The 26003-nt window shown below is 38.2% G+C and overlaps 1 protein-coding gene across 9 annotated transcripts in view; it reads right to left on the reverse strand.

The window, feature by feature from the left end:
• Positions 1–3465: 3465 nt before the first annotated feature.
• The window catches only part of NF1 (neurofibromin 1), a 252176-nt gene continuing 229638 nt past the window's right edge, over positions 3466–26003 (reverse strand). For 5 of the 9 annotated variants that reach the window (XM_088828696.1, XM_088828697.1, XM_088828698.1 and 2 more), the window contains 8 exons: positions 23232–23354; positions 22692–22822; positions 22434–22534; positions 20740–20882; positions 20330–20376; positions 18869–19085; positions 12888–12941; positions 5252–7139 (listed from right to left, as the gene is read on the reverse strand). In XM_088828696.1, coding sequence (XP_088684822.1) covers positions 6997–7139; positions 12888–12941; positions 18869–19085; positions 20330–20376; positions 20740–20882; positions 22434–22534; positions 22692–22822; positions 23232–23354 — 959 coding nt within the window. In that variant the 3' untranslated portion in view covers positions 5252–6996. Of the gene's footprint in view, positions 3683–5251; positions 7140–12887; positions 12942–18868; positions 19086–20329; positions 20377–20739; positions 20883–22433; positions 22535–22691; positions 22823–23231; positions 23355–26003 lie in introns of those variants that run through there. The other 4 variants (XM_055401461.2, XM_055401480.2, XM_088828700.1 and 1 more) reach the window with 3 other exon arrangements.

A 26003-nucleotide genomic window follows, 5' to 3' on the forward strand; every position in this document is an offset into this window, starting at 1 on the left:
TTACTTGCGGCCAATGGGATTCTAGTTCTCCTACCAGGATCGAATCCAGGCCTCCTGCATTGGAAGCACAGAAGCTTAGCGGCTGGACCACCAGGAAAGTCCCTTCATGGAGTTATTAAATATGCAAAATCAGGGTGCATTCCCCAGAGTGGGATGGAAAGAAAGGAGGAAAATAAAAACAGAATGAGCCAGTCTCCTTTCTGGGGCACTGCCTTCTGCCTGGATGTGTCTCCACTACACCTGCTCTCTGGGCAGGGTCGTCCTCCAGCCTCAGGGACACCCTATACGTAATTCAAGAGTTCACAATCCTATTTTCAACTGCTCAGTGGACATGTTCATTTGGACCCATTTCCTGGCCATCTTTCAGGGCCCAACTCCTCGGCCCACACCTTGCCCACGGTGCTAACTGGCTCTGTGGTGTTGCCCTCACCAAACTGTGATCCCACACAGGGCACAGACCAAGCTTTCTTCTTTTCCTGGCACCTGCAACACCTGGCAAAGCACTTGGTACGATTATAACCAACTGAAAACATTTCTGAACAAATGAATAAATCAGCTGAGGTTACCGCTGTTGACATTTTCTTCCTTGAAACATTTTGTTGGGCAATGCTTTCTGAACTTTTGACCAGGAAAGGGCCCTACTAAGATTTCAATGTGACTTTTCTATTTTATATGGAGGAAGTGGCCCCCTTGGGGGAAGTTCTCAACTATGTAACTCCATAGGCTTCTCTTTATCACGACAGCTTGACTCATGGCATAAACACATGCTAAAGACCTAGAAAAATTTTGCAGTACAATCTTTTGAGGATAATATAAAAAAGAATAAAGGTAATATGACCTAATTTAAATAAAATGTATGCTTCTTCTTTGGAAACTTTAGACGTACATGTATACAAATATGTGGTGTATGGAACACGTACATGCTTCCCTGGTGGCTCTATAGGTAAAGAACCCACCTGCCAACGCAGGAGATGTGGGTTCAATCCCTGGGCCAGAAAGATCCCTTGGAGAAGGAAATGGAAACCCACTCCAGTATTCTTGCCTGCGAAATCCCATGGACAGAGGCGCCTGGTGGGCTACAGTACACGGGGTTGCAAAGGAGTCAGACACAGCAACTTAGCGACTAAACAACAAACAACAATATGTACATACTACAAGGTATAAATGGATTTTTAGAAGGTACTTAAAAGTAAAATCTATTAAAATTACAATTTCACATTAATATTATGAAATATCCCCTTCATGATTAGCTAGTACTTTTTAAAAGAACAAAATGTGAGATTCAAACCTACGGGGACTACATTGCTGCAGTGATGATTAGTATTCTTAGAAACATAACACTGTAAGAGGGCTTCTTGGAAGCTGGCAGCTAAAGGGTCTCACATGGAACTTACTTCAGGAAGAAGGCTGAGTCTCTAATGAAGACAGGCCTGGCAGGTTACTTGCGGCAACTGTCCCTGACAGAGTTGGGACGCTGCTGTCAGAAGCTGTTCTGACAGGCAGTGTGAAGGCTGTTTCACTGGTAGAAATCAAGGGAGAACTAGGGGTGAGGGTAAGTGTCATAGATGGGGCATGGGGGTGGGCTGGGCTGTTTTCTAGAAAAAGGAACACTGTGAAGCTACCTCTTTGTTACGGGTTGTTTTTACTGTTCTTCTAGTACCTTTCCGCACTTCCCAAACTCCCTTGGGAATCAGCTTTTCTGGCCAGACAGTTCAAAATTGGCAGACTAGCCTGAGACTGTCCCAGAAAACAAAACTGTACAGATAAAAAGTGAGCATGGGCCCCATGAATGACAGATGATACTGTCAATGTTCTCGAGCAGCTTACTGTCCAGGGATGGAGAGGTGTGGTCCAGATGGTCACTACCCAAAGGCATCCCTACTTTTGACCGTGATGCTTTAGTCTGGAGGGAATAGAAAGTTATTTGCTGTACAGCTGGCCCTTGAACAAGGCAGTGTATAATTTATAGTTTGGTCACCTCTGCATCTGTTGTCCTTCTTTATCCCTGAATTCAACCAACCATGGACCATGAAGCACTATAGTATTTGCTATTAAAACACATCTGCATGCAAGTGGTCCCTTGAAGTTCAAACTCTGTTGTTCAAGGGTCAACTGTACTTGAATTTTCTGGTCTCTACTCCAGTGGTCTTTAAGCCTCAGTGGCCAGAGAACTTACCTGAAGCTTCGGGAGTGCGTACGCCTGTGGGTCCCCCTTCTCCCGGCCCACACACACACACCCTCTCTCCCTCTTCCTCAATCCCTGGGAATCCCTGGAGACTGCATATACTCTGCCTTGAAGGTTTGGGCCCAGCATGCTAGCAAGTGCTACAGATGAGGTTCCTCTGCTTCCCATGTCTTCCCATAAACAGACCAGTATTTGCCTCAGACCTAAGCTGTCTCCTTCATGGTCTTTTTAGCCCTCTGTCTAATTTAACAGATACTGCTGCCCTCGTAAGGATCAGCTCTGTCCTGGCCACTGGGTCTAGGCTGCGTTCTTTCTGCATCTGGGAGGATCCCGCGTAATGGGGTAAACAAAATGCTAACCCTCGCAGCAGTGGAGCCAAGGAGAGTGTCTGACGGTGTTCACACATGCTATGTCTGCTGGAGAGAATGGTGGGGTCCTAACAGACCCTCTGTTGATCTCAGGGTATCCTGGCATTTCTGATTACTCATTTTTAAAGAACTAAACTCAGCCTAACGCAGAAAGCAGAGTCACCCTTCAGTTTGGCAGGCCCTAAAAAAGCATTTGATGGGGTTCAGGGCATGTGATCTCAAAATATGCCACCTTGAAGGAGCTTGAGAAAATGGCAGAAGCAGGAAGGTTTCTCTGACCTTTCTCCTCCCATCCTTTCCTGAAACACACATAAAACCTTCACTTGAGAGGTCGGGCCCTCCCTAACCCCGATGGAAAGGAGCATCCAAATCTCTGAAGACAGAAGGACTTGGAGAACTGGAATAGATCTTGCTAGGTTTCCTAACTTTACTGCACTTACCTCGTAGTCTGACCTATAAGATTTCTACATGAATGCCCACTCTTCATCAAACCCAGGATAGAAATACTCAGGTTTAATTGTTTCTTTTTTTTTTGGGTGGTGGTGGGGGGTTCTTCTCATCTCTTTTTGAAAGGCTCTGGTCATGTAAAATTTATACTAAATAAATGTGTAGGCTTTCCTCCTATCAATTTATCTTTATAAATCTATAGTCTAATTTTCAGACTCAAGGGAAACTTTTTTCTCCCCTATGCATTCCACCAAGATTATTTTACCTTTAGTTGAGAGAAGTTCTGGAACTAGAAAGGTCTTTCCCATGGCAGGGTAGGGGGTGGTGGTGGTGGTGGTTTAAGAACCCAAGACATCCTTAAAAGAAAGGAAATGGCCTTAATGTTTCAAAAGGTCAGGGAGGAGTAGGGGGCAAGTAAGAAAAGAGAGCTGATGCATGTGAAGAAATTAAATAACTCCCCACATCTTAGAGCAGATTGAATTTACATTTTACTTAAAAAAAGGGGGAGGAGTACATACACAGGGAGGAGAATGGGATGGGAACAACAGTGATCTGAAATGGATTTCTACAGTTCTCCCCTACAATGGTGGATTTTGTCTGTTGGGCAGTATTTCTCCTGCTGGCGTACAACTGCTTACAATATTAACGAGGCTGTAGACAAGGGAACTGCCAGAGTTTGGGCCTGAACAGAAAAGAGGGGAAGTTATCATATACAATGTAAGTTTACAATACACAGCATTTTCTTTAAATGATGTAACGCAGTCGCAGGAAGAAGTTAACAATACTAACACAAGAATAATCAAATTTTTTGTTTGTTATCCATGTACAGCAACTAACTGGTTTACAAAAAAGCAAAATAATACAATATATCATCACATGTATTTACAGTGTAGTAAATATACTTTTCTGTCAAATTTTACACAAACTATTTACAGGTGAATATACTGCATTAAAAAAAAAACTGTGTGGCTGACACTAAGAGTGAATTTTTGTATAAGTCCATTGCATAACATTGAATAAGACATGCCTCATTATGCCTGGGTTAGGGGTGGTATGTAAAAACAAAACCAAAAAACAAACTGAAAAGCCAAATGAAACTGAGAACCCTAAAACCCACTAAGCAGGGTGGGTTGCCGGCTTTCATTCCGTCTCCCCTAGGACATCATCCCCTAGCCGTTCTCTCCGGCGTCCTCAGCCCTGGCCTAGGACCTGCATGGAGCCGGCCCCGAGTAATGACAGGTGCTGAGTGGATGCAGGAGAGAGCATTGGCCATGTCCCCCAAAGCTAGAGAACCAGGTCTCAGGGCTGGCAGAGAAGGGCACAACCCTGGGACAGTGGGGGTGATAAAGCAGGGAGATCATGACAAAAAAATGGTGAGTTAATGTTTTCCTTTTTAAAAAGTCAGGGGAAACATCTGCAAACCCAAAACAAATTACTTTATAGAACTTACATCAGATTATGCAGAATAGGCAACCTGCTGTAAACTTCAGGATTTCTTGTGCAGGTTATGAAGCCTAAAAAAGAGTTTCATTTCTCCAGGGGAAGCATATTGGTGAGATTTACCTCATGCTCATTTTAGTTTCTTGGAAAGCTAGATTTTCCTCAAAAGTCAGAAGTTCTTTAAACAAGGTGAACCTTAAACCTTAATAAATTTTCAAATTTCCAGGATGTACTGGTCAAAAGTATTCCTGCAATTCAAAGAAGGTTCAGTTCTGATTTATGCAATACAGATCATTTCATGAGGTACTTCAAGTGAATTCACTCCCTTCATTACACTAGAGGGAAGTTAATGAATAAATTTAAGAAATAACATACCCTAGAAAACTTGTTTATGGAAAGATCAATATTTTTTAGCAGTAAAGCTTTGGAAGTTTCTTTGTTTTGATGGAAGAAGTAAAATAGCATAACACTACCCACGGTCATTGCATCAAACCAACCAACCAAGAGGGAAAAACATGGAACCAAAATTATTAAAAGCTCACATTCCAGGAGCCAGGGTGCCCACCCCAGAAACTCTGGGTTGTGGGAAGACACGGACCTTACCGGCAGCTTGGCATTCTTGGCACCAGGCTGTTAAAGATCTATTTCTAAACTCAGCTCTGGTCTTACTTCCTTATCATCTTAGTTGCTCTGTTATTACAACATTCTATTCTAATGAAGCCTCTACAATAGTTAAAAGGAAAAGTTTAGTTAATTGCACGTATCTTCAATATTTTCCAACAATTCAGGGTCAAAATAACTATTCGCACTAAAGTTTTTTTTTTTTCATTTTGGCAAATGGTTCTTACTTTTCCCAGGACTGTAAACAAATTAAAAAAATTAAATTCTTGTTATTTCTGAATATCAAAAGCAATTTTATTTACATTAACATATTACATTGTTACTGTGTAGATAAATGTGAAATGTGTTATATTATTAAAATCAGAACACTTAAATGTACCATTATTTATTGATTTAGCTGTGGAATTTAATTTACTGAAATCCACTCATGAAACAGCACTTTAGGAAACTCCCCCTCCCCTAGGTTTCTTTTCCCCTCCCAAAGCCATTACATCTTAACATATAAAGGGAGCCCAGGAATAGGGGGATAATATCTTCTTGTAATAAATATGGTTTAGTCCTAAATTGGAACATCCAGATACTAATATAGTCACTGAAGTCAAATTATTTTGCATACTGCAGGTACCACAAAGAAATTGGATCTGCATTACTATGGAAATTCCAATGCCATGATAATCCATACCATTCAGCATAGCAGCAACTCTTAAGGTCCCCTATTGTCATAATAATGCAGGCTGACCAGTCTTTTCACAGTGATTAAATGCAATTCTATCATATAGAACCAAAATGTTTTGCTAAAGAGATTCCTGATTTTTTGGAGGGGAGAGGAAAGATTACAAGACATTTAAAATACATCTCATCAAAAAAATTTTTGATAATATACACCATACTCTATGTTTCTGGGAAAAATATTAAACAAAATAAAAGCATCATCTACTCTAATAGTCACGTACCATTCCATTTTGTATGGAGCTAATGCAACCATCTACGAAATTACCTTCTAGGAACAATTTTCGACACTTTGTTCACTGATTACCCTGCTTGGAATTATTTAGGAAAGAAGAGGAGGAGGGGAAAAATGCATAATTACTATACTTAGTATAGTTTTGGTTTACAAAAACCAAAAAAATGACTTTTAGCATATTTAAAGATTAAAGGATAATCAACTGGAGAAAAATATAAACTAGTTTGGATGACTGAGTTTGGATAAGGCCTCAGAACTCATCTCTTTAATTCAGTAATGTTAAGATACATGTGGTTATGTTTATTTCCTGTAATTATTGCTAATACTCAAGTGTTAGTTATTTCTTAAGAACCCACTACAAAATGCTAAATCCCTCCCCCCTCCCCCTCACCCCAAAGTACCTTGCCTGTGGCTTTATGGTGTGAAGTCACTAAGGCTTGACCTCTATGGTTCTTCAGTTTTGTTAAGGTAAAAAAAAGTCCACAGCTAAAAGTCAGATTAAACATACTGGGGTTATAATATTATTTCTCCCATAAACTTCTATCTTGAAAAGTGTGTAAATAAGACTAACACTTTACTTTGTATGTTGAAGAAGGGGAAAACATAGAAGGCAGAGCTCTGTGCAAATGGCTTTCATAGCTGGCCAGTAGTAGCAGTATTCAAGAATTCATCCTCTCTCACAATTGGGATGTTCTCAGTTCAAGCGTCCTGACTGCCCACTCTCTTCGCAGCTGTTCTGAACACTTGCTTAAACCAGACACACCAAAAGTGAAAAAAAAAAAAAAAAAGTTAAAGAAAAAAGCAGCATTAAATTTAGGCAATGCTTCCAAGAGTTGATCATCTGGCAACATGGCAGACTGGATGGGCTCGTTAGAAAACATGAAGTGCAGCATCACAGCACGGTGGTGAGGGGTCACTAGTGAAGAGCCCGTGTCAGTTAAGTCTGTTTGAAAAAGGAAAGAAAGAAAGCTTCACACGATCTTCTTAATGCTATTACGTTTGAAACTGCCAGCACTTCTCTGCTTCTGCACCTGGCTTGCGGATCCATGGCGAGTTCGTCCACTGCTACAGTGCCCAGTGGTGGGGGAGAGTTCAACGTTCTCCTTGTCGATTCCTGGAGAGAAACGAAGCAGCCAGTTACCTCCTTCTCCTCTGGTGTTAAGCTCCAGGATTGAATCTCACAATTTGTAAATGAGATACAACCTGGTCTATTGTTTTTGCATTCATTTTAACAGTCAACTGCTAGAGTGTTTACAAAGATCTTGAGGTTTACACACCTCACACTGTATTAAGCAAAATTTGCTACCATAGCAGAAAAATAGCATAAGGGGGAAAAAAACAAAACAAAAATAGAGAAGTTGCAAGGAAAAGCCAGACGCAGGCAGGCTTGAGCCGAATTAAAGAAAGGCTAGCAGTCACCAGACTAGTTTCCAGCAGAGAGAGGGTCATGTAGCCTTACTAGCTGTTTATACACAGGATATATTCTGTAATTGCAAAAGCTATGGAAATACACCATTTCAAAGAAAGGGAGATGCTTCTTCTCAAAATCATAGTGCCTACCCCAAAGGAACTCAAATATTTACTGAGAAAATAATATATCCCAAAGGTCATACAGCAGAATTTTTGCTTTGATCTTTTCAACTCTGCCAAGTCATTTTTTGTTCTACATCTTAACAGTTGCCATTTACTTCTCTCATGGAGGAGATTAAACCTCCCCAAACAGGGCCCTACAATCTATTTTATAAATGATCTGTTTAGTAACTTCATAAAGTGACAGACAAGAAGCAAAAAACAGGGTATATTTTTACTCATCAGATTAGTAAAGATTTCAGATTAGACAGGTCACAGGATAGGGTTACCTCTGGGTAAGAAGTGACTGGAAGAGGGCATGAGGATGGTTTCTTGGGGGGTGCTGGTGATGTTCTGTTTCTTGATCTGGATGCTGGATTTTTAAGTATGTTTACTTCTTAAAAGTTCATTAGGTTGTAAATTTATAATCCGTGTGCTTTTCTGTTATACTTTAATAAAATTTACTAAAATAATTAGACCGATTATACCCACCTTTGGCCTAACTAATGGTGGCAAAGCAAAAAGTATTTTAGTCATTTGTAGCAAAATTTAAGCCATTTGTAGCAAAAGGTAACAAAATGTAGCAAAGATTGATATTTACTAATATAGAAAAATGACCATAATTTGGGAGTAGGGGGAAAAGAAATCTACACACAGGAAGAAAAAAAAAAGGCTGGGAAAACATCTGCCAAAATATATTATTACTGGATGGTATGATTTCAGGTCATTTTTAATTTATTCTTTTTATTTTTTTGGCTGTGCCATGTGACTTTTGGGATTTTAGTTCCTCAAACCCATGTCCCTTGCAATGTAAGTGGGGAGTCCTAACCACTGGAATGCCAGGGAATTCCCTACTTTATTCTTATCTGTACCATCTGGATTTTAAAATAAAGAGTAAATTAGAGAATGGAAAAATTTCTATTTTTGGACAAAAAATAGTACTTCAAGTCAAAAAGTATTTATGTGACTTTGTATATAAATATACAAAGATCCATACATCTGTCTGTTGGCTCATGAACAGAAAATGGCTCTGTGATGACCTCCTTCCAGGAGTCACACATCCTTCATTTGGAGTCAGCCTTGAATTCCACTCAAGGTATGAGGCATCTACAGGCACCTGGTCTGATTTGATTTACACACACTCCCTAAAGGGTTGCTGCCTTGAGTTTATCAAAGGAACATAGGCCTATGGAAAAGTGCACTGGGCTGGGAGTGAGTACAGCATTAAAAATGTCAGCAACACCTCTCTGGGAGCCAAGGGTAGTGAACCTGCATTGAATCTGTTCTAATCTAATCCTACGGGTAGAAAGATAAATGGAAGAAAAGACACCGTGATGTTCAAAGAACTTTTCTCTGGGGAACAGAATTCTGGATGATTTTTATTCTCTTCTGCATATTTATTTGAATCTTCTCCAGAGCTATTTAGAAAAGAAATAACAAAATTGAAAGAAGACCACTTATCATCTTTTGAATGCACCTTGCAACTCTGTGATGTGTGTGCAGCTCTTTTAATTGCCTTACTGATCTCTACAAGATAAATGGCAACCTGCATTTTTTTCTCATTTCTGTTTTTTTCATGATGCATTCTCCCTGCTTTTATATGGCATTTATATTTTGTCTATATTGTCACAACTTGTGTTTATGTCACATTTTCTCTACTAGAATAAAAGCACCTAGAAGGGCAAAGATAATTTATTACTCATTTTTGTTTTTCTCTAAGACCTAGTTGATGTCTTTTTCAACAAACATTGGTTGAACAAAATGTTTCTATTTTTAAATGTGATGACTACAATTGGGGAGAGTCAAGAAGCATCAACCCCTCTGATCTCCAGTGTGGCTGCACCATGTTTTTACTGGAAAAGACAATACCGTTTTTAGCTTCTTCTGTCTGAAAGGATCATGAACTTGGCTGTGTATTTGACCTTCCCTTTCCTCAAATCTGCATGTGGCCTACAAGTTCAAGTCCAACAGTTCCTTATCTAGGGTTATTTCCTTAATAGGAAGTAAGATTCAGGCAAAACTGGAACTTTAAAGATAAGAGTTTGAAACAATCAGGAGATGGTCATCAGGACGGACACTGCGTCAACCACCAGAGAGCTGGTGGCCCTCTGCCAGCAATCTTCCACCCTGGGGCCCTTTCTTGTGTGACCACTTTTGGTGAAGCCACACCCCTGGCTAGACTATGGCTCTTTCTGGAGGTGGGGATTGGGGGAGCAGTCATCACACTGCAAGGAGGCAAAGCTTCCATCTGAGGACAAGGGCCTGTTCAGTTTAATTCTTAAGAATTAAAGTTATATAAATTATAATCAAAGTAAGTCACTAGGGTGAAGGTCTCTTCAAAGATATACTAAGAGTATTGCATTTCCTATTTTGTTAAGGAAATAACCTTCAGACCTCTAAATAAAATTTTAAATGTTAAGGGTAAGAACAAGCAATAAAGTTTTACACCTACTGTGATCTCAACTACATAAAGAAGAGAAATTAGAAGGAGAGGCATCGAAATGTTAATAAACAGTGATTATCTTAGAGTGGTGGGATTATAGGTGACTTTTTTCTATTTTGCTGAATTTCTAATTTTTTCCCCTTACTCAGGTACATTCCTTTTAATTAAAAATTTTAAAGTATCATCGAGTTAGGACTGTCACTTATAACCCAAAGTTTCCATGCTATGTTCTGAGGTGGATGTCCCATTTTAACCTTCAAATTCAATTTTCATCTCAATTCATTTCGTGTTTTTGTATGCGTGTTTTCTTCCTACTGAGTGACCCAACCCTACAAGTCACACACAGGTAAATGTGGCATGATGGTGATTCCTAAGATCGATTTCACAGAAAAAATGTTTTATTTTAAGGATCAAAGGAGAAGCTGACATAAAACTCTTGGAGGCTTTTGTAAAATCAATTTTAAAAAGCATTATATTTATATCAAAAATAGCATCTTGAAAAAAGCCAAGTTAGTATGAAACAGAATGATCCTAGTATCCTGGTTTCTAAGCTTAATTCTCACTTTTGAGAAGTTTGGCAGCATTCTTCTTTTCAACCCTCTTAAATTAAAACTAGAAACTTTTCTAGAAGCTAGTGAAGGATTTGGTCTTGATATTCTATAGGAAAAACTCTCAGATTATCAGCCCAATTGCCTAAATGGAGACAGACCCACCCTGCTTTGGTACACATGACGTTTCATATTAGTGAGCAGACCTTGGTCCTACACTCCCACTCATCAAAGCCTCTTGGAGGCTTTGTATCCTGGTCTCTTATGCCCCCTAAGCACTGGCCTTCCCTTCTGACTCTTTGTGGGCACAAAAGCAGAATCCATGAAGTGACAGAAACTTGGAGGCCACCACTCAGGTGAAATAAAAGGTTAAAAACCTCTGTAGTCTTGACTTACTAATTTAAATTCCCTTAGATATGCTGTTCTTAAACATGCAGCCAGTTACAAACATGCAGGGCAGAAGAAGCTGAAATTTTTTCACAGCTATTTTTGATATAAATATAAGCACTGTGCTTCAATGAACTGCAGTGGTTTCAGGTAAAGATGAAATCCTAAGTAAAAGGTGTTATTGGCCAAAATTCACTGAATTGAGTAAGTGGGAAAACAATCATTACACTATAGTTAAATAACATATATCCATTATATATCTACCTCCTCTGCTCAAACATGAGTTCCTTGAAGGCAGGTATCAGGGTTTACTTTGACAACTAGGGATATAGTTCCATCCCGAGAAATAATAAAATACTTAAAGTCACCTATTTTTTAAACATCAAAATGATCTCTCAAACTGGAATCTAATATTTTCATGAAAAAATAAAAGGATCAAATCCTTTTTAGTTCTTGAGAAACTGAGGAGAAAATGAAAAACTTAATAAATAATAATCCAAATCTCCTGCCACCTGCACAGGGCTCTGCATAGGACCTCACCTAGTAAGGTCCCTGAATCTGCACTGCTTAGTTTATCACAGGTATCTTATGGCAAACCTGTCAGGAAATTCTTATTGCATCTACAGGAAGGCAAAGGTGTCAGAGGGCTCATTTGTTATATATACAATGAGGCACATCAGAAGACCCAGGGTCCAGTCTGTCTGGATGAGAACTCTTATTTTGTTTCAGTTCTTAATCTGGCAATTAAAATTAACAGTAGATGTGCCTATTTCAAAGGACTGTTAGAAGAATCAGATAAGCTAGATTTTGTGCACATAATTACTACACAAATTAAGATGCTCCTAATAACTGGAAAAAAAAAAAAGTGAAGTACTGAAAGCAGTTTTACAACAAATGCACAGGACTTGAGTTTTACCCTGGAATTTTTAAAGTTACTGAAGCTAATGTAAATAAGCAAGAAATACCATCAAGTTTTCCTGGAAGAAAAGATAACTGCAGCTTATGCTTGTGTGCGTGCTGTGCTCAGTCGCTTCAGTGTTGCCTCTGAGAGCCTAGAGACTGTAGTTCTCTAGGCTCCCCAGTCCAGGGGCTTCTCTAGGCAAGAATACTGAAGTGGGTTGCCATGCCCTCCTCCAGGGAATCTTCCCAACCCAGTGATCAAACCTCCATCTCTTATGTCTCCTACATTGGCAGGTGGGTTCTTTACCACTAGCGCTACTAGTAAATACACTGATGGAGATGTATTAATTATATATTCAGAATTATTAATCTTTTGAGCTAGATATACAAAAGATTAACTATAGGAACTTTAAAAATATTTGTAATGGATTTTCATCAATTGCTGATACCTCTTTTTCTATACACGTCTAATCTTTCTATATATTAATTACTGAAGAGTAAAAGAAAGAAAAGGCATCTTTTATAAATGAGACATAACTGCATCACACTGTTTTCTTCTCAGTCCTTTGAGCTAACTAAGGACCACATTCCTTCCTTTTTTTAGCACAGATGATTAAAAATGACAGCCAGCTTTAACTTCTAAGGAAACACTGGGGTTGGCTTCATATTTAGGGAAAATAAATACTTCCTAAGCTAAAAATTCTTCCCCACACCGCATACCCTCCATGCTCCAGTGACTCTCCCTGGAGTTTCCTGTTAACCTGCCTGTGTTAGTTCAGGGCAGGGACAGCATCTTCAGGGTTCAGGGGAACCTGGGCAGCTCTTCCACCAAGACGAGTCCTGGTCCTGCAGTGCCAGAGGCATTCAGACCTTACAGGAATGGCCTTATAAGTCCTTTATGTGCCTGAGCCAGACTCTGCTTACAGGGATTGGTGAATGAAGTCTCATGCCATGTGCCTGGGATGAGCGCAGGGTAAGCAGTAATTCGTGCAAAGATGACAAAAGTAAAGAGTACCTTGATGAGGGAACAGCTGCATGAAAACTGCTGATTTAGAGCAAGGCAGAGAAGCTTCACAGACACGGAATGGAAGAGAAAACAAAAGTGAGTGATGTCCGTAAGATTTTTAAGGGTGAAATATGATTAGAAGCTGGATAATTATTAATTTTCTTGGCTTTTCAGGAGGATTCTAGTTTTAATTATTGAACTGACTGCTTATTTCCTAAATATTACCAACTCTAAATATTAATAAATGGTAGAACTTACAATTTTACAGATAGATGTGTTTTTACCACCCTTATTAGAAGTAAGGATTTTAGTGTAAATCAAGAATTACATTAAAAAATGAAGTGGAAACTTTGCAGAAATTACACCAACCAGTTGCTCAGTTTAAAATGATTTTTCTCCCTTAAACAGAAGGTGATAACAAAGAAAAAGAAGAAAAATAAATCAAGAATATACCAAATAAAGGTCTGTGCTACCATAAGTAGTTTCATAAAACATAAAAAAAAAAAGGCTTTGGAGACTTTAAGAGTCTCAAAATAGAGGTATCTTATGTTTCTTCTAAGAGGGAGACACATTAAACCTGGTAAACACAGCAGAAGTATGACTAAGGCTACTCTTTGCAGAAATGGTTTTGATGAACTGACCCTTTCTGCACACGGCTGTCAGCACTACTGGGGGGTTGGAGTCCTTAGAATTCCAGCTGATCCACCCAGCTTCCTGGGAGGGAGGTCGACCTTACAGAAGCAAAAGGACTGAATAAACTAACTGACAGTCTTGGACATAGACCCAAAATGAAATGAAAGAAGTGAATTTAAAATAAAGTTCCACTAACTAGGTCTTTGCTCTAAAAATATTCATGCTCTAATACTAACAGTAAAATAAGCTGATCAAAGAAAAAAATTAAGATTTTTTTTAAGTGAAAAAATATTTAAAATAGATCATAGGCTTATTTTTGCTAAAAAATGTAATATACATCTCACATATTTTTGAGGTAAAAAATATACTATTAAACTTTAGCCATAATTATCACCTGGTTTTTCCAAACAGATGTCCCTGTGAATGATCAGAATACTTTATAGTTATAAGGTACAATATAAGTACAAAAGGTCACAAAAGAGGTCAAAACAGTATACTGTGTTCACCCTGCCACTCTTACTGTTCTGAAATCTATTCAAGGGCAGGTCTCATGTCTTCTTAGTGTCCCCACTTCCCTTGGTTTAACAGAGAGCCTTGTGTGTAGTAAACAATGAACATCTGTGATAATTCAAGACAAAATCTGGATTTGGGGTTATTTTCTACAGAGTATTGTAGTATTAATTTTGTACTTAAAAACCAAAGAACTTGCGCACACAGAGGATTTGTTAAACATGCCTCGGAAGGAAATAACAACTTCAGCTGAAACTGAATACTGAGATCCATAGGCAAAAACTGCCAAGTCTCTGGGGACCAGGGTCTCTGTCATCTTAAATGTTCTGGACTACCTACTGAATACCGACAATATAGGAGTTTGAGTGTTTACTGAATTAAATTACAGTGTGAAAAATATTAGGAGGTCTCAGTAGAGTATAAACTAAATTTTAATATACTGTAGATGAATCTATTTAATTTCTTTTTAATGAATACTATCATCCAGCAACTACTGCTTGTGTGCTCAGCTGTGTCCGATTCTGCGGGCCCATGGACCACAGCCCACCAAATCCATATAATGCCATCTGGATATTTATTTCTAGTGTACTTGCTCTTTAACATCTGAAGAGGATACAGGAAGACTATTTGAAATGCACACTTGAAATGGTTATAAAGCACTCATAATATGGTTTTATTTTTTTTTTTAGATTTTGCTATATGAAAACTGTATTTTTTTCTTTTAATATAAAACTATTGTCACTGCCACAAAATAGAATAAGTTTCTGATTATTTTACAACGGAGGGGGAGGGAGCAGGAGGTGGGTGGGGAACGGTTTTGTGTCGGAGGTGTCCAGACCATCAGCCTTCCCCTCCCTGCCCACGCTGCATAACATGGTTTTAAAAAGGCATCTTTGCTCACCCTGTTAGAGAGCCACTTATGGCTTTCTTAAGCAAGAGAAAGTCCCATATACAGCATTTTTAGTAGATAATGTTTTAATTTTCTAGCTCTAATCCTGGTTCTTCAATTTATGTCCAGCTCAGCTACACTGAACCAAAGAATGGATCACAATATCAAAGTTCTATGTTCATTTGGCTAAAAGGGCCACATTTAACACAATTTCATATGCAATGAACTCTGAGTATACTCTACTGGCTCCACAGATACCAAATTCAATTTCTGCGAGGAGCGGAGTCAGAAGACAGTCATTTATGTATTTTCATATATAAAAATATAAAACTTATAAAACAATCCTCCTTGTGTTAAGGGGATAGACAAATGGCCTATGATCATCGGTCAAGAAGAATGTATTTTCAGAGACGCTGGCTTTATGTAAATGACTGCCACTTCCTCAGAAGCTGGTGACTTGGTGAATTATCACCAAAATTGTTACTTCAGTCAGTTCAGTTCAGTTCAGTCACTCAGTCGTGTCCAACTCTCCGCGACCCCATGAATCACAGCACGCCAGGCCTCCCTGTCCATCACCAACTCCCAGAGTTCACTCAAACTCATGTCCACAGAGTCGGTGATGCCATCCAGCCATCTCATTCTCGGTCGTCCCCTTCTCCTCCCGCCCCCAACCTTTCCCAGCATCAATAAGGTTTAATGCTTAATGGGGAGCGGTAGGGAGTTCATGAATTTCTTATGTAGCTAATTTGATGGCAGAGAATACTGGGGACCAAAAGAAGATACATCTTAGTGGTCAATCCTGCTAAGTACCAAAGATCCAGAAAGCAAAGTCTTAAACTGACGGAAAGTTTGAAGCAAAGTTTGAGCTGTGTGCAGATCAGCATCTTTTGCTTTTTGACATAAAGCAACAGAGCTTACACCTGCTTAAAATTCAGTAGACTAGTGTGGGCTGATGTTGGGTAATTAATGGCAAGCAACACTCATGGTCCATTTCAGGGAGAGACACAGGGCTTCTTGAAATACTTCTGCTTAGCACATGGCTGATGAAAGTGGAATATTCTGAATATTACAGAGAAATATTCTGATTTCTATTCAACTAAATACCAAAGTTGAAATGCTGGAGAGAGTTGTGAATCTGGATTAGACTCATCACTTCTTTCAGCCCTTTGATATCAGCAAACTCGGTTCCACAAAGAATTGAGGAGACAGGGATATAAGATTACAAGGACCAAAAGATATAAAACAGCATGCCTAGTTAGAAAGTATAAACTCTTATAAGAGGTATTACCTAAGTACAAATGACAAAAACACAGTAATTAGGCAGATAAATCAGGATCCTTTCAAGGAGATAAATCCACAATTTAGAGATATAAATGGGTTTCATCAAAGAGTAAAGTGACTATTGAAAAGATAAACTCTTTCTCTAATAAAATGTAGTAAAATAATCTGGCAAACCAAAGGACATACAATTTACAATTTAGAGACAGAAAATGCTGAAACACCATTATTCTAAAGAATTTATTCTATCACTTTTAAACTGCAGTTTCATTTCAGAATAGTCAGAGGATTTCAGGTTGTTATAATCCATTCAAGTAACCATCTTTGGAGAGCTACTAGAGGTGACACTGTAGGTTTAAAACTGTAATCAAAATCACATATGCTATTCTTTGATTTTTCTAGACAATTCTAAATAAGAGGTTTGCAGAGTAGGACTATTTTTCTAAGCAAATGATATGGTTAATGTCCAATCAACACAGGACATGAACAGTTCATCAGCTACCAGAATGTGTGCTGGTACCTTTATTTTAATATGATTATTTTATTGTCTCTATCAGTGGGTTAAAATAGGCAGAAATATCCCTGGTAGTCCGGATTAAAAAAAACAAAGTCAATATAAAAACTAATCATTTTGCCAGCTTTAACATCTCTTTAGTAGCCCAAGAAGCAAAAGGTTGGTCAAAATGAACCAAACCTGAAAACAAGAGGATCAATATAGGCAAAGTCTACGGATTTTCTAGTGGTGATCAACTTCAGTGGTTGACTAACTCAGACGATAGAGATCTCTACAGAAGAAAAGGCATGGTAGACTTAGGTAAGGCAGATGGAAATAATGAGACAGACATAAATATATGAAAGAAAAAGGGAAAAGCAAGGAAAAGGAAGGAAGAAAGATGGCAGATATGGAAGGCAATGAATGTGGTAGAAAGAACACTGGCCTTGGTTCTAGATAAGACTGAGTGATAAAGCAATTCACTTGGCTCTTCTAAGCCCAGTCTCCCCTTCATATATGACATTGTGAGCTCAGAACTAAATTACCTCTGTAGTACCCTCTAGCTCCAAAGAGCTAAGATTTTATCATGGGGGACTGGATGGGAGGGGTTGGTGATGAGGGAAAGAGTACAGTCACTGCGTATCTAGAAGACAGTAAAGTTTTGCCCTGGCTTTAACAGCTGAAATGCTGATAATGGGGTAAGATCCTGTGCACACTCCAGTGAGTAAGAACCACCTGAGTGTTTGTTAAAATACTCCCGGGCCCCCACTTGTGGAGTTTCTTGTGCAGGAGGTCTGGAGTGGGATTCCAGCAACCATATTTCAACAAGCTCCTAAATGAAACTAAGGCTGTTGATCTGGGACCACACTTGGAGAAACACTGTCCTAGGGAGTAGGTAACAGAGGTCAAATTAACACAGTTATAGAGGGGAGAAGTTGGCAAGATTTCTCTTATATTTTTTGGGGAGGGGAAACCTGACTAGCTGCAGTAAGGTGACTGAAAATAAGTACTAGATCAAATAATTTGTTTCCTCTGCTGACCAAGGTTTTGTTGTTGACCAAGGCTTAACAGATCATAGATGAATATAGCTGTTTAATATAATGGTTTATAACATGTATGAACCGGGCATTAGATTTGCCAAGTTCTTTAGAACCTTCAAAACTATGTATGTCTAAATATTCAGGCAAAACCAGGATTATAAACTGGAAATTCTATTTATGGATCTTGAACAATACAAAGTAGTTATAATACATTACTTGGCTTTTTAAAAGAAAATCCACTTAACACTTAACTACATCTAATAACTTTTCCTTATAGCATGAAGTATTTCATAGGTAAACTTTTCAGATAATGGATATTTAAACACAAAACCTTTTTAATTTTAACTACTTTAGAAAGATATCTTTCTGAGTAAAAACATGACTACAATGGAAGACCTCCTTCATTATTACTGTCATTATAATATACACAATGGTGTCAGTTCTGTAATGAATTGAGTAACACCTCCAGGGTTGACCGGAGTCATAAGAAATCATCTGCTTTGACACTGAATGAGCCCAGAGTTCTGTACCTTTGCTGTTTCTGCCATCTTGCTTATCTTAGCCCCCCTCGAGGTATTAGCTATTTCTCAATGTATCCACCTGTTAGTTGCATGTTGAATTGGTATACTTTCCACACTTGGACCTGAGAGTGCCTTCAGAGTAAGGAATATGCTTATGGGCTTTAAGATGTTATGTTCTTGGTGTGGCTTTTTTGTCTGGTTGCTTGCTTATTCCTAGATTTTCAGGTTGTTGCTGGCAGTATTGCGGATTTTTTGGATCCAGTAGGCTGTGTCAGAGACACAGAAACACTAGGGTAAGATTAGTATTATCTAGTAAGGGAATTATAATTCAGTTCACTTACAGGGATTACCTGTCCCTGAGGTTGCTTTTCCTGCCTAAAATCTTAAAAATGCTTCAACCTTGGAATACTTTATGTAAACACTCTATAAACATCACTATTTTTTTTTTGAAAGTAGAAAGCTTTACAGAAACCAAAATTCAAATCAGCTACAAGGTAAAGAAGAAATATAAGATGAATTTCATGAAAAAAAGGAGCAAAATCTGCTGTAAACTGATAACAAGGGAATTCCTAATGTTGTATAGTAATATTATTGCTCAAATTTATATAAAGAGTACATTTACTGACCTGGGGAATGCTGGGAAGTTGCAAGTGAGGTCATGGAATTAGAAAGGTTAAGGTTAGCAGTAATACTAAGCTGGCTCTGCACTGCAGGAGGATAAGGAGATGTGGGTGTCAGGAGGGACTCCTCACTGGTTTCTTCATCAATTCCAGGCAAATACGTGTCAATCAAGGCATCAAGAAACTTAACAATAAGCTCAGCATAGTCTGGGATTTGTGTTTGCTGTAATGGAAAATACGAAATTATTTTAACTCCATTCTTTTTTATTTTTTATAAATCCCCTTTGAAGCCAAAAAAGAGTAATTCAATTTTTATTTTGGGCTTAATTTACTGTTTTTCTTCTTTTATAAGGGGTGTGTGTGTGAAATAATATTTATAGGCTACCATGGGACTTACAGCTGGGAATTTTATTCAGCTTACACTTATGGCTTCCAGATGAACCTGCAATTACTGGAGGCCACGCGTAGACAAAGACAGAATTAATCCTGAGAGACAGAATTAATCCTGAGACAATCCAATTATCAGGAATGATGTCTACACTATTTTCCAAAACAGGGAGAATAAGCAGAGCATCATTCCAGCTGCCCTTTAGAGATTCAACTAACTAAACACTCTGAAGAGAATGGAGGGTTACTGGCAATCAAACCACAAAAGTTTCTGCATGACACACTTATTTCTGTGACTTCAGGCCCATTTTGTAAATGACAGCTTTATCAAGAGATATTCAGTATTAATTAAATAAAATCAAACACTCAATTTTTAAAACAAAGTTTACACTATTTACATTGATTTGGCACCCCTATCTCTATAACACTGCACTAGGGGAAGAAATAGAAGTCCTGCCTTCAAGGAACCTCAATCAATTTGGAGAGAGAGCATATACAGAGAGAATCATTAAAAACATATTTATGTCACACTATATCAACAAATGCCAACAAAGAACAAACTGAATGGACCACATAAGGATAATTTCAGGGAGGAGTGAATCTAATGCAACAGATTGTGAGGAAAAAAATGTTTTCACAAGGTAAATTCTTTTTCATTATGTAATTTTAAAAACAGGTTTAATCGACATATAACATTGTATTAATTTCAGGTCATGAGGTAGATTTCAGCCATATGTAATGCTCTTTTCTAATCATAAGAAAGTGTGTGCTAAGTATGTGCCTTAAGGTCATCAATTACATGAGGGACTGAGGGCAGAAAAGTTTACAGAGGTTTATTATACCTTTCTGAAAAGTCAAGCATAAATTTAGTTGATTTTTTTTTTTGTAAAAGCTAGTATATAAACATATTAAAGGTACTGCCTCTTGGAAAGAACCTTGAGGTAGAAAACTTTTAATAAAAATAACGTATATGTTTGTGTGAATCATTCTGGTTTTCAGCACATTGTGTGTTCTTAAAACAGGCATACTTATATAAATAAAGTTTTCATTTTGTCAGTGGAGAAAAATAAATTTTCTTACCTTTGAAAAGGGTCCAGCAAACCTCCATAAGCCATTAAAACCAAAACCTGCAACAAATCAAATGTTACTCTTATAACAAGCATGATACTCTTTTAATCTTAATAGAAATTAAATAATTCATATAGCTGATGATATATAAAACCTACAGTACAGTAAAATCATTTTTTTAGGATGAGTATCAAAGTAGACTAAAATTCACTGAAAGTACACTCAGTATAAAAACATACTTTAGTTAAAAAGTTGTCAACCAGTTATCATACTGAACATAACATTAAGAGAGTAAGAAAATGGCACATTAGAGAGGTATGAATATGCCTATTTCTCATAAGAAATTCTTCTGCTAGTATATTCTTTAGCAGCACGCCTGTGTCAAGTTCATCAACAATCCTCCTCCCGATACATTTATTTACTTTGCAGGTAAGATGTTTGGTATTGTGGTGGGGATTCTTCATGATACACCACACTTTGCACAATTCCATGGATTGGATTTAACAAATTTGGATCTTGGCACAATGACAACAGGGTGTTGATCTTAGAGTCCAACAAATTGTGCCTAAAAAAAAGTCAACAGAGGAACATTGTAAAGGAAAATTAAATGCAAATATATACTGGAAAACATATATTCTTTCCTAGAACAATGTGATAAAAATGAAGGGTGATGAGTGCTTTTTTTACTTCCTGGTGCTTTTCCAAATTTTGCAATATGAAGGTATTTGCTTTTCTGTTTTGTTCTGTGTTTATAGTCATCAGGAAAAATATGGTGAAAGCAACCAACTAGTAATGTTACATAACCATGCTTAACTATACATGCTGACTCTTTGCTCAAGACAAGGCTGGCTACTATCAGCCACTCAGCATGCTTTAGGACCATGTCTTCCTGCCGATTACTGATATGCACCCAGGAGTTAAAACTAAATTTAGTATTAGTCAGTGCTAATAAATGCTGAATCAGATCAAATAAGGAGAACAAAATTAGCTTGGAGGGGGTGGAATATATGATCCAATTCAAACTTACAAGGAAATCAACTATTTCTAACTCAGCTACACTCCATTAATAAAAATAACCAAGGGCCAAGAACATAAAACTCTGATTTATAAATTTATAAACAAGATTAAACAAAAAGAAAGGCTTCCCAGGTGGCTCAGTGGTAAAGAATCTGCCTGTCAATGCAGGGGATTCAAGAGACACGGTTTGATCCCTGGGTTGGGAAGATCCCCTGGAGAGGGAAATGGCAATCCACTTCACTTGCCTAGAAAATTCCACGGACAGAGAAGCCTGGCAGGTTACAGTCCATGGGTGACAAAAGAGTCAGACATGACTGAACATGTACGTGCATACACGCAGGGAACTAGATCCCACATTCTGCAACTAAAAGATTCTGTGTGCTGCAACTAAGACCAGACACAGCCAAATAAATAATTAAAAATAAATAAAATAAAAAACAAAAACAAGGAAATAATGATACTACACAGAAGGCCTACATTAGGAATGGTGGTGGTGGTTTAGTTGCTAAGTCACGTCCGACTCCTGTGACCTCATGGACTGTATTCCACCAGGCTCCTCTGTCCATGGGATTCTCCAGGTAAGAACACTGGAGTGGGTTGCCATTTCCTTCTCCAGGGGACCCCAAATTTCTTTGGGTTATTTAGATTTGAACACTTTGAGTCTAATATGATTTCATTCCTTAAGAGAGAATAAAATTCATCTCCCAAATAAGAGGTCAATTTTGCTTTCACTCAACTGTGGATTAAAAAGAAAAACTCTACTGAAAAAGAAACCATAACAGGTATGCTATGGTTTAAATTTAAATACATTAATATCAATCTAACAGTTTCCTCCTAAGTGAGGAAATAAATGATGCTCATCACAATGAACAATGTATGGAAACAACAAGATAAAAAAAATGTTCGTCCTGATTGACAGGCCAAAACAAATCTGAGGTCTCATTAAACCCACTGTCTCTAAGCTAAAATCACTATCCACTACCTCACGTTTCCCTCTCCAAAATCAGTGAACACTACTGGGTGATACTTTTCCTAAACTTTTATAAAACATTTGACTTCAAGACAGATACAAAAGTTAAATGCAGGTGGAGATACTTACACAACAGGGAAAACTTTGGGGAAAACAACACTGGCTTCTGCTAAGTATTCATAAAGAATTCGTTGATCAAACTCATCTGTGGTGTATTTCACCAGTGTAGCCTGCAAACAAGTAAACAAAAAACATTTTATTTTGCGGCTGAATTGTTATCTGTTTTGGTGAGAAGCTGAATATGGACTTCCTTTCATGTTTTTAATATTTCAGGGCCTTCTTAGAGTAGACTGGGGAAAAAAATACATAAAAAGCAAAAAATATTACCAGAACAGTAAGAAGAAGTGCTTGGATCTTCGGATCAGTAAGTACTTCTTCATCTAAAAGAACATTTGATTCAGACACTGAAACTTTGCGTAAATGTGGGTGCTGCTGTGATGAGGAAATCCTTTGGGTTTCTGTGGTAAGATATGGATTAGCACAATCAGCTGTATTAATCGAATACAACACACTAGATACTACTTCACCTGCTATATTTTAATGTCACTTCTATAATTCAATAGCTTTTTAATAGACGCTTAAAATACCAACATAAACATCATACAAAATTACTATTCATCTATTTATCAAAGTTCTGGCTAGTTGTTTACGATGCTGTTTACAATCCTATGCATGATTACTTTCCACACATATTTCAGGATATTTGTCATTTTAAGGACTGTACAGCTCATCTTCTGAAAAAGAGCAAATGTTTCTATATTTCACCCTAATGACACTAAGAAATGGCTGGAAAGCAAATATGGCTTTTAATGCACTCTCCCTCCTCACTTTCAATGATCTAGATTAATTATTAACTTTGTTTCTCACCCATGTCATAATCAGTTTCTGCTACTCTCCTCATTTTGGGGGGTGTTGTGATCCCTGATTCCATTTCTTGCCTTTTAGGAGCCTTTGTGTCTGATATCAAGTGATCAAAACTTTTCCTTGTTCCTATAAACAAAAGTTACAGAATATGGAAGTTTATTAACCACAGTGTCTGTGAATAGGAATATACTAAAAAGAAAATGTTTGGGCATAAAGTGTTTGCGTTTTCACTTAGGACCCAAAGAAAGCTCAAACATCCCTGGGGCAGAGTTCCTCTCTTCTCCATATTTGTTCATCTTCTTAAGGAATTTTGGCTAAATAGCTGTGCTGTTTCAGGACTGGATGTGCCTTATTGGTCCAAATCAAATTGAGATTACATTCACTACACTGGAGGTAAACCAAACTCCACCAGCAAGCATAATATTTAATAATAAGTACAGAGATAGCCACTATTTAGTAGCAAAGATCAATTATGTCTGAACCGCCTTTTTTAAATTTAAGGCATTCTGCTGGTGCCAAAAATGAGTCATTAACATACGAAGAATTTCTAAATGAAGGCAAAATTAAACTTTGATTTTAGTTCTTCAAGCTCCGAGAACAAGATCTGCATGCCTGAAAGTACTAAATAATAGATACACTGGGAGATGCTTCAAAAATAGCAAGCAGGACCATTCACTTGGCTTTGAGTTTCTCTAATCGTGTTCTCTATCATTGTTGAAAAATTTTCTCTTAAAATAAAAGTACTGAAATTGGGTATTTGGAACTTACATATTTCTGTTCTTTGTATTATAAGAAATTCTCTTATTTTTCTTGGTGCAGCTCTAAAAATAAATCTGGAATACCTGTGACAGTATTACTTTTAAAAGCCCAGAACTGAAGCCACTATACTCACACCTAGACAATCGAACACTTGAGAAATTTAATCTTCTATTAACCTCAAGCTTTAATACTAATATATTCACAATAGTCATAAAAATCAAGGTCAAATAATTTAACAGCCCAAATGATTTAGTCTAATGTCTTCATTTTCTGTACCTATAAACCGAGGAATCCATCACTTAAGAGATTAGCTTGAAGTCACAAGGCTAGACATTCAGTGACCAGTTAAAATATCAGATTTCACTCTTCCTTTTTACTTTACACTCTGCATTCTTCCTGGGAGATCTCCTTCTACTCCCACAGCTTCAGCTCTCTAATGAGCTAATTAATTCTAAATGTGCCACTTGTCTACTTCTCTCTTCATGATCTCCAGATGTATGTTTTCATTTATCTCTTATATATACATTCTGAGAATTCTGAAGGTATCCCAGACTGGAATGGGTAGCCATTCCCTTCTCCAGGGGATCTTCCCAACCCAGGGTTTGAACCCGGGTCTCTGGCATTGTGGGGGGGACTCTATCTTCTGAGCCACCAGAGAAGCCCACATATAATATCAACCAACCTGAATTACCTTGTGCTATAAATATATTCGTCCCAATCTCTGTGAATGGAGTCACTACCCAGACAGTTTTTGAAGCCAGAAACTTTTAACATCTTTCTCGGCCTTCTCCCACCCTACCTGGCCCATAAACTCCGTAAGTTGGTGATGGACAGGGAGGCCTGGTGTGCTGCAGTCTGTGGGGTCGCAAAGAGTCAGACTGAAATGAACTAAACTGAAGTCCCAAAGTTGACTCCTTTTCTCCATTCTTCCATTGCTCCTGCCTTAGTGTAGATGATGCTGTGAAAGTGCTGCACTCAATATGCCAGCAAATTTGGAAAACTCAGCAGTGGCCACAGGACTGGAAAAGGTCAGTCTTCATTCCAATCCCAAAGAAAGGCAATGCCAAAGAATGCACAATTGCACTCATCTCACACGCTAGTAAAGTCATGCTCAAAATTCTCCAAGCCAGGCTTCAGCAATATGTGAACCATGAACTCCCAGATGTTCAAGCTGGTTTTAGAAAAGGGAGAGGAACCAGAGATCAAATTGCCAACATCCGCTGGATAATGGAAAAAGCAAGAGAGTTCCAGAAAAACATCTATTTCTGCTTTATTGACTATGCCAAAGCCTTTGACTGTGTGGATCACAATTAACTGTGGAAAATTCTGAAAGAGATGGGAATACCAGACCACCTGACCTGCCTCTTGAGAAACCTGTATGAAGGTCAGGAAGCAACAGTTAGAACTGGACATGGAACAACAGACTGGTTCCAAATAGGAAAAGGAGTACGTCAAGGCTGTATATTGTCACCCTGCTTATTTAACTTCTATGCAGAGTACATCATGAGGAATGCTGGGCTGGAAGAAGCACAAGCTGGAATCAAGATTGCCGGGAGAAATATCAATAACCTCAGAAATGCAGATGACACCACCCTTATGGCAGAAAGTGAAGAGGAACTAAAAAGTCTCTTGATGAAAGTGAAGAGAAGAGTGAAAAAGTTGGCTTAAAGCTCAACATTCAGAAAACTAAGATCATGGCATCTGGTCCCATCACTTCATGGGAAATAGATGGGGAAACAGTGGAAGCAGTGTCAGACTTTATTTTTTGAGGCTCCAAAATCACTGCGGATGCTGACTGCAGCCATGAAATTAAAAGATGCTTACTCCTTGGAAGGAAAGTTATGATCAACCTAGATAGCATATTAAAAAGCAGAGACATCACTTGGCCAACAAAGGTCCATCTAGTCAAGGCTATGGTTCTTCCAGTGGTCATGTATGGATGTGAGAGCTGGACTGTGAAGAAAGCTGAGTGCTGAAGAATTGATGCTTTTGAACTTTGGTGTTGGAGAAGACTCT

This window comes from Moschus berezovskii, chromosome 20, assembly GCF_049115385.1.
Source record: "Moschus berezovskii isolate FMDL1 chromosome 20, NW_MosBer_1.0, whole genome shotgun sequence".
Classification (NCBI taxonomy): Eukaryota; Metazoa; Chordata; class Mammalia; order Artiodactyla; family Moschidae; genus Moschus; species Moschus berezovskii.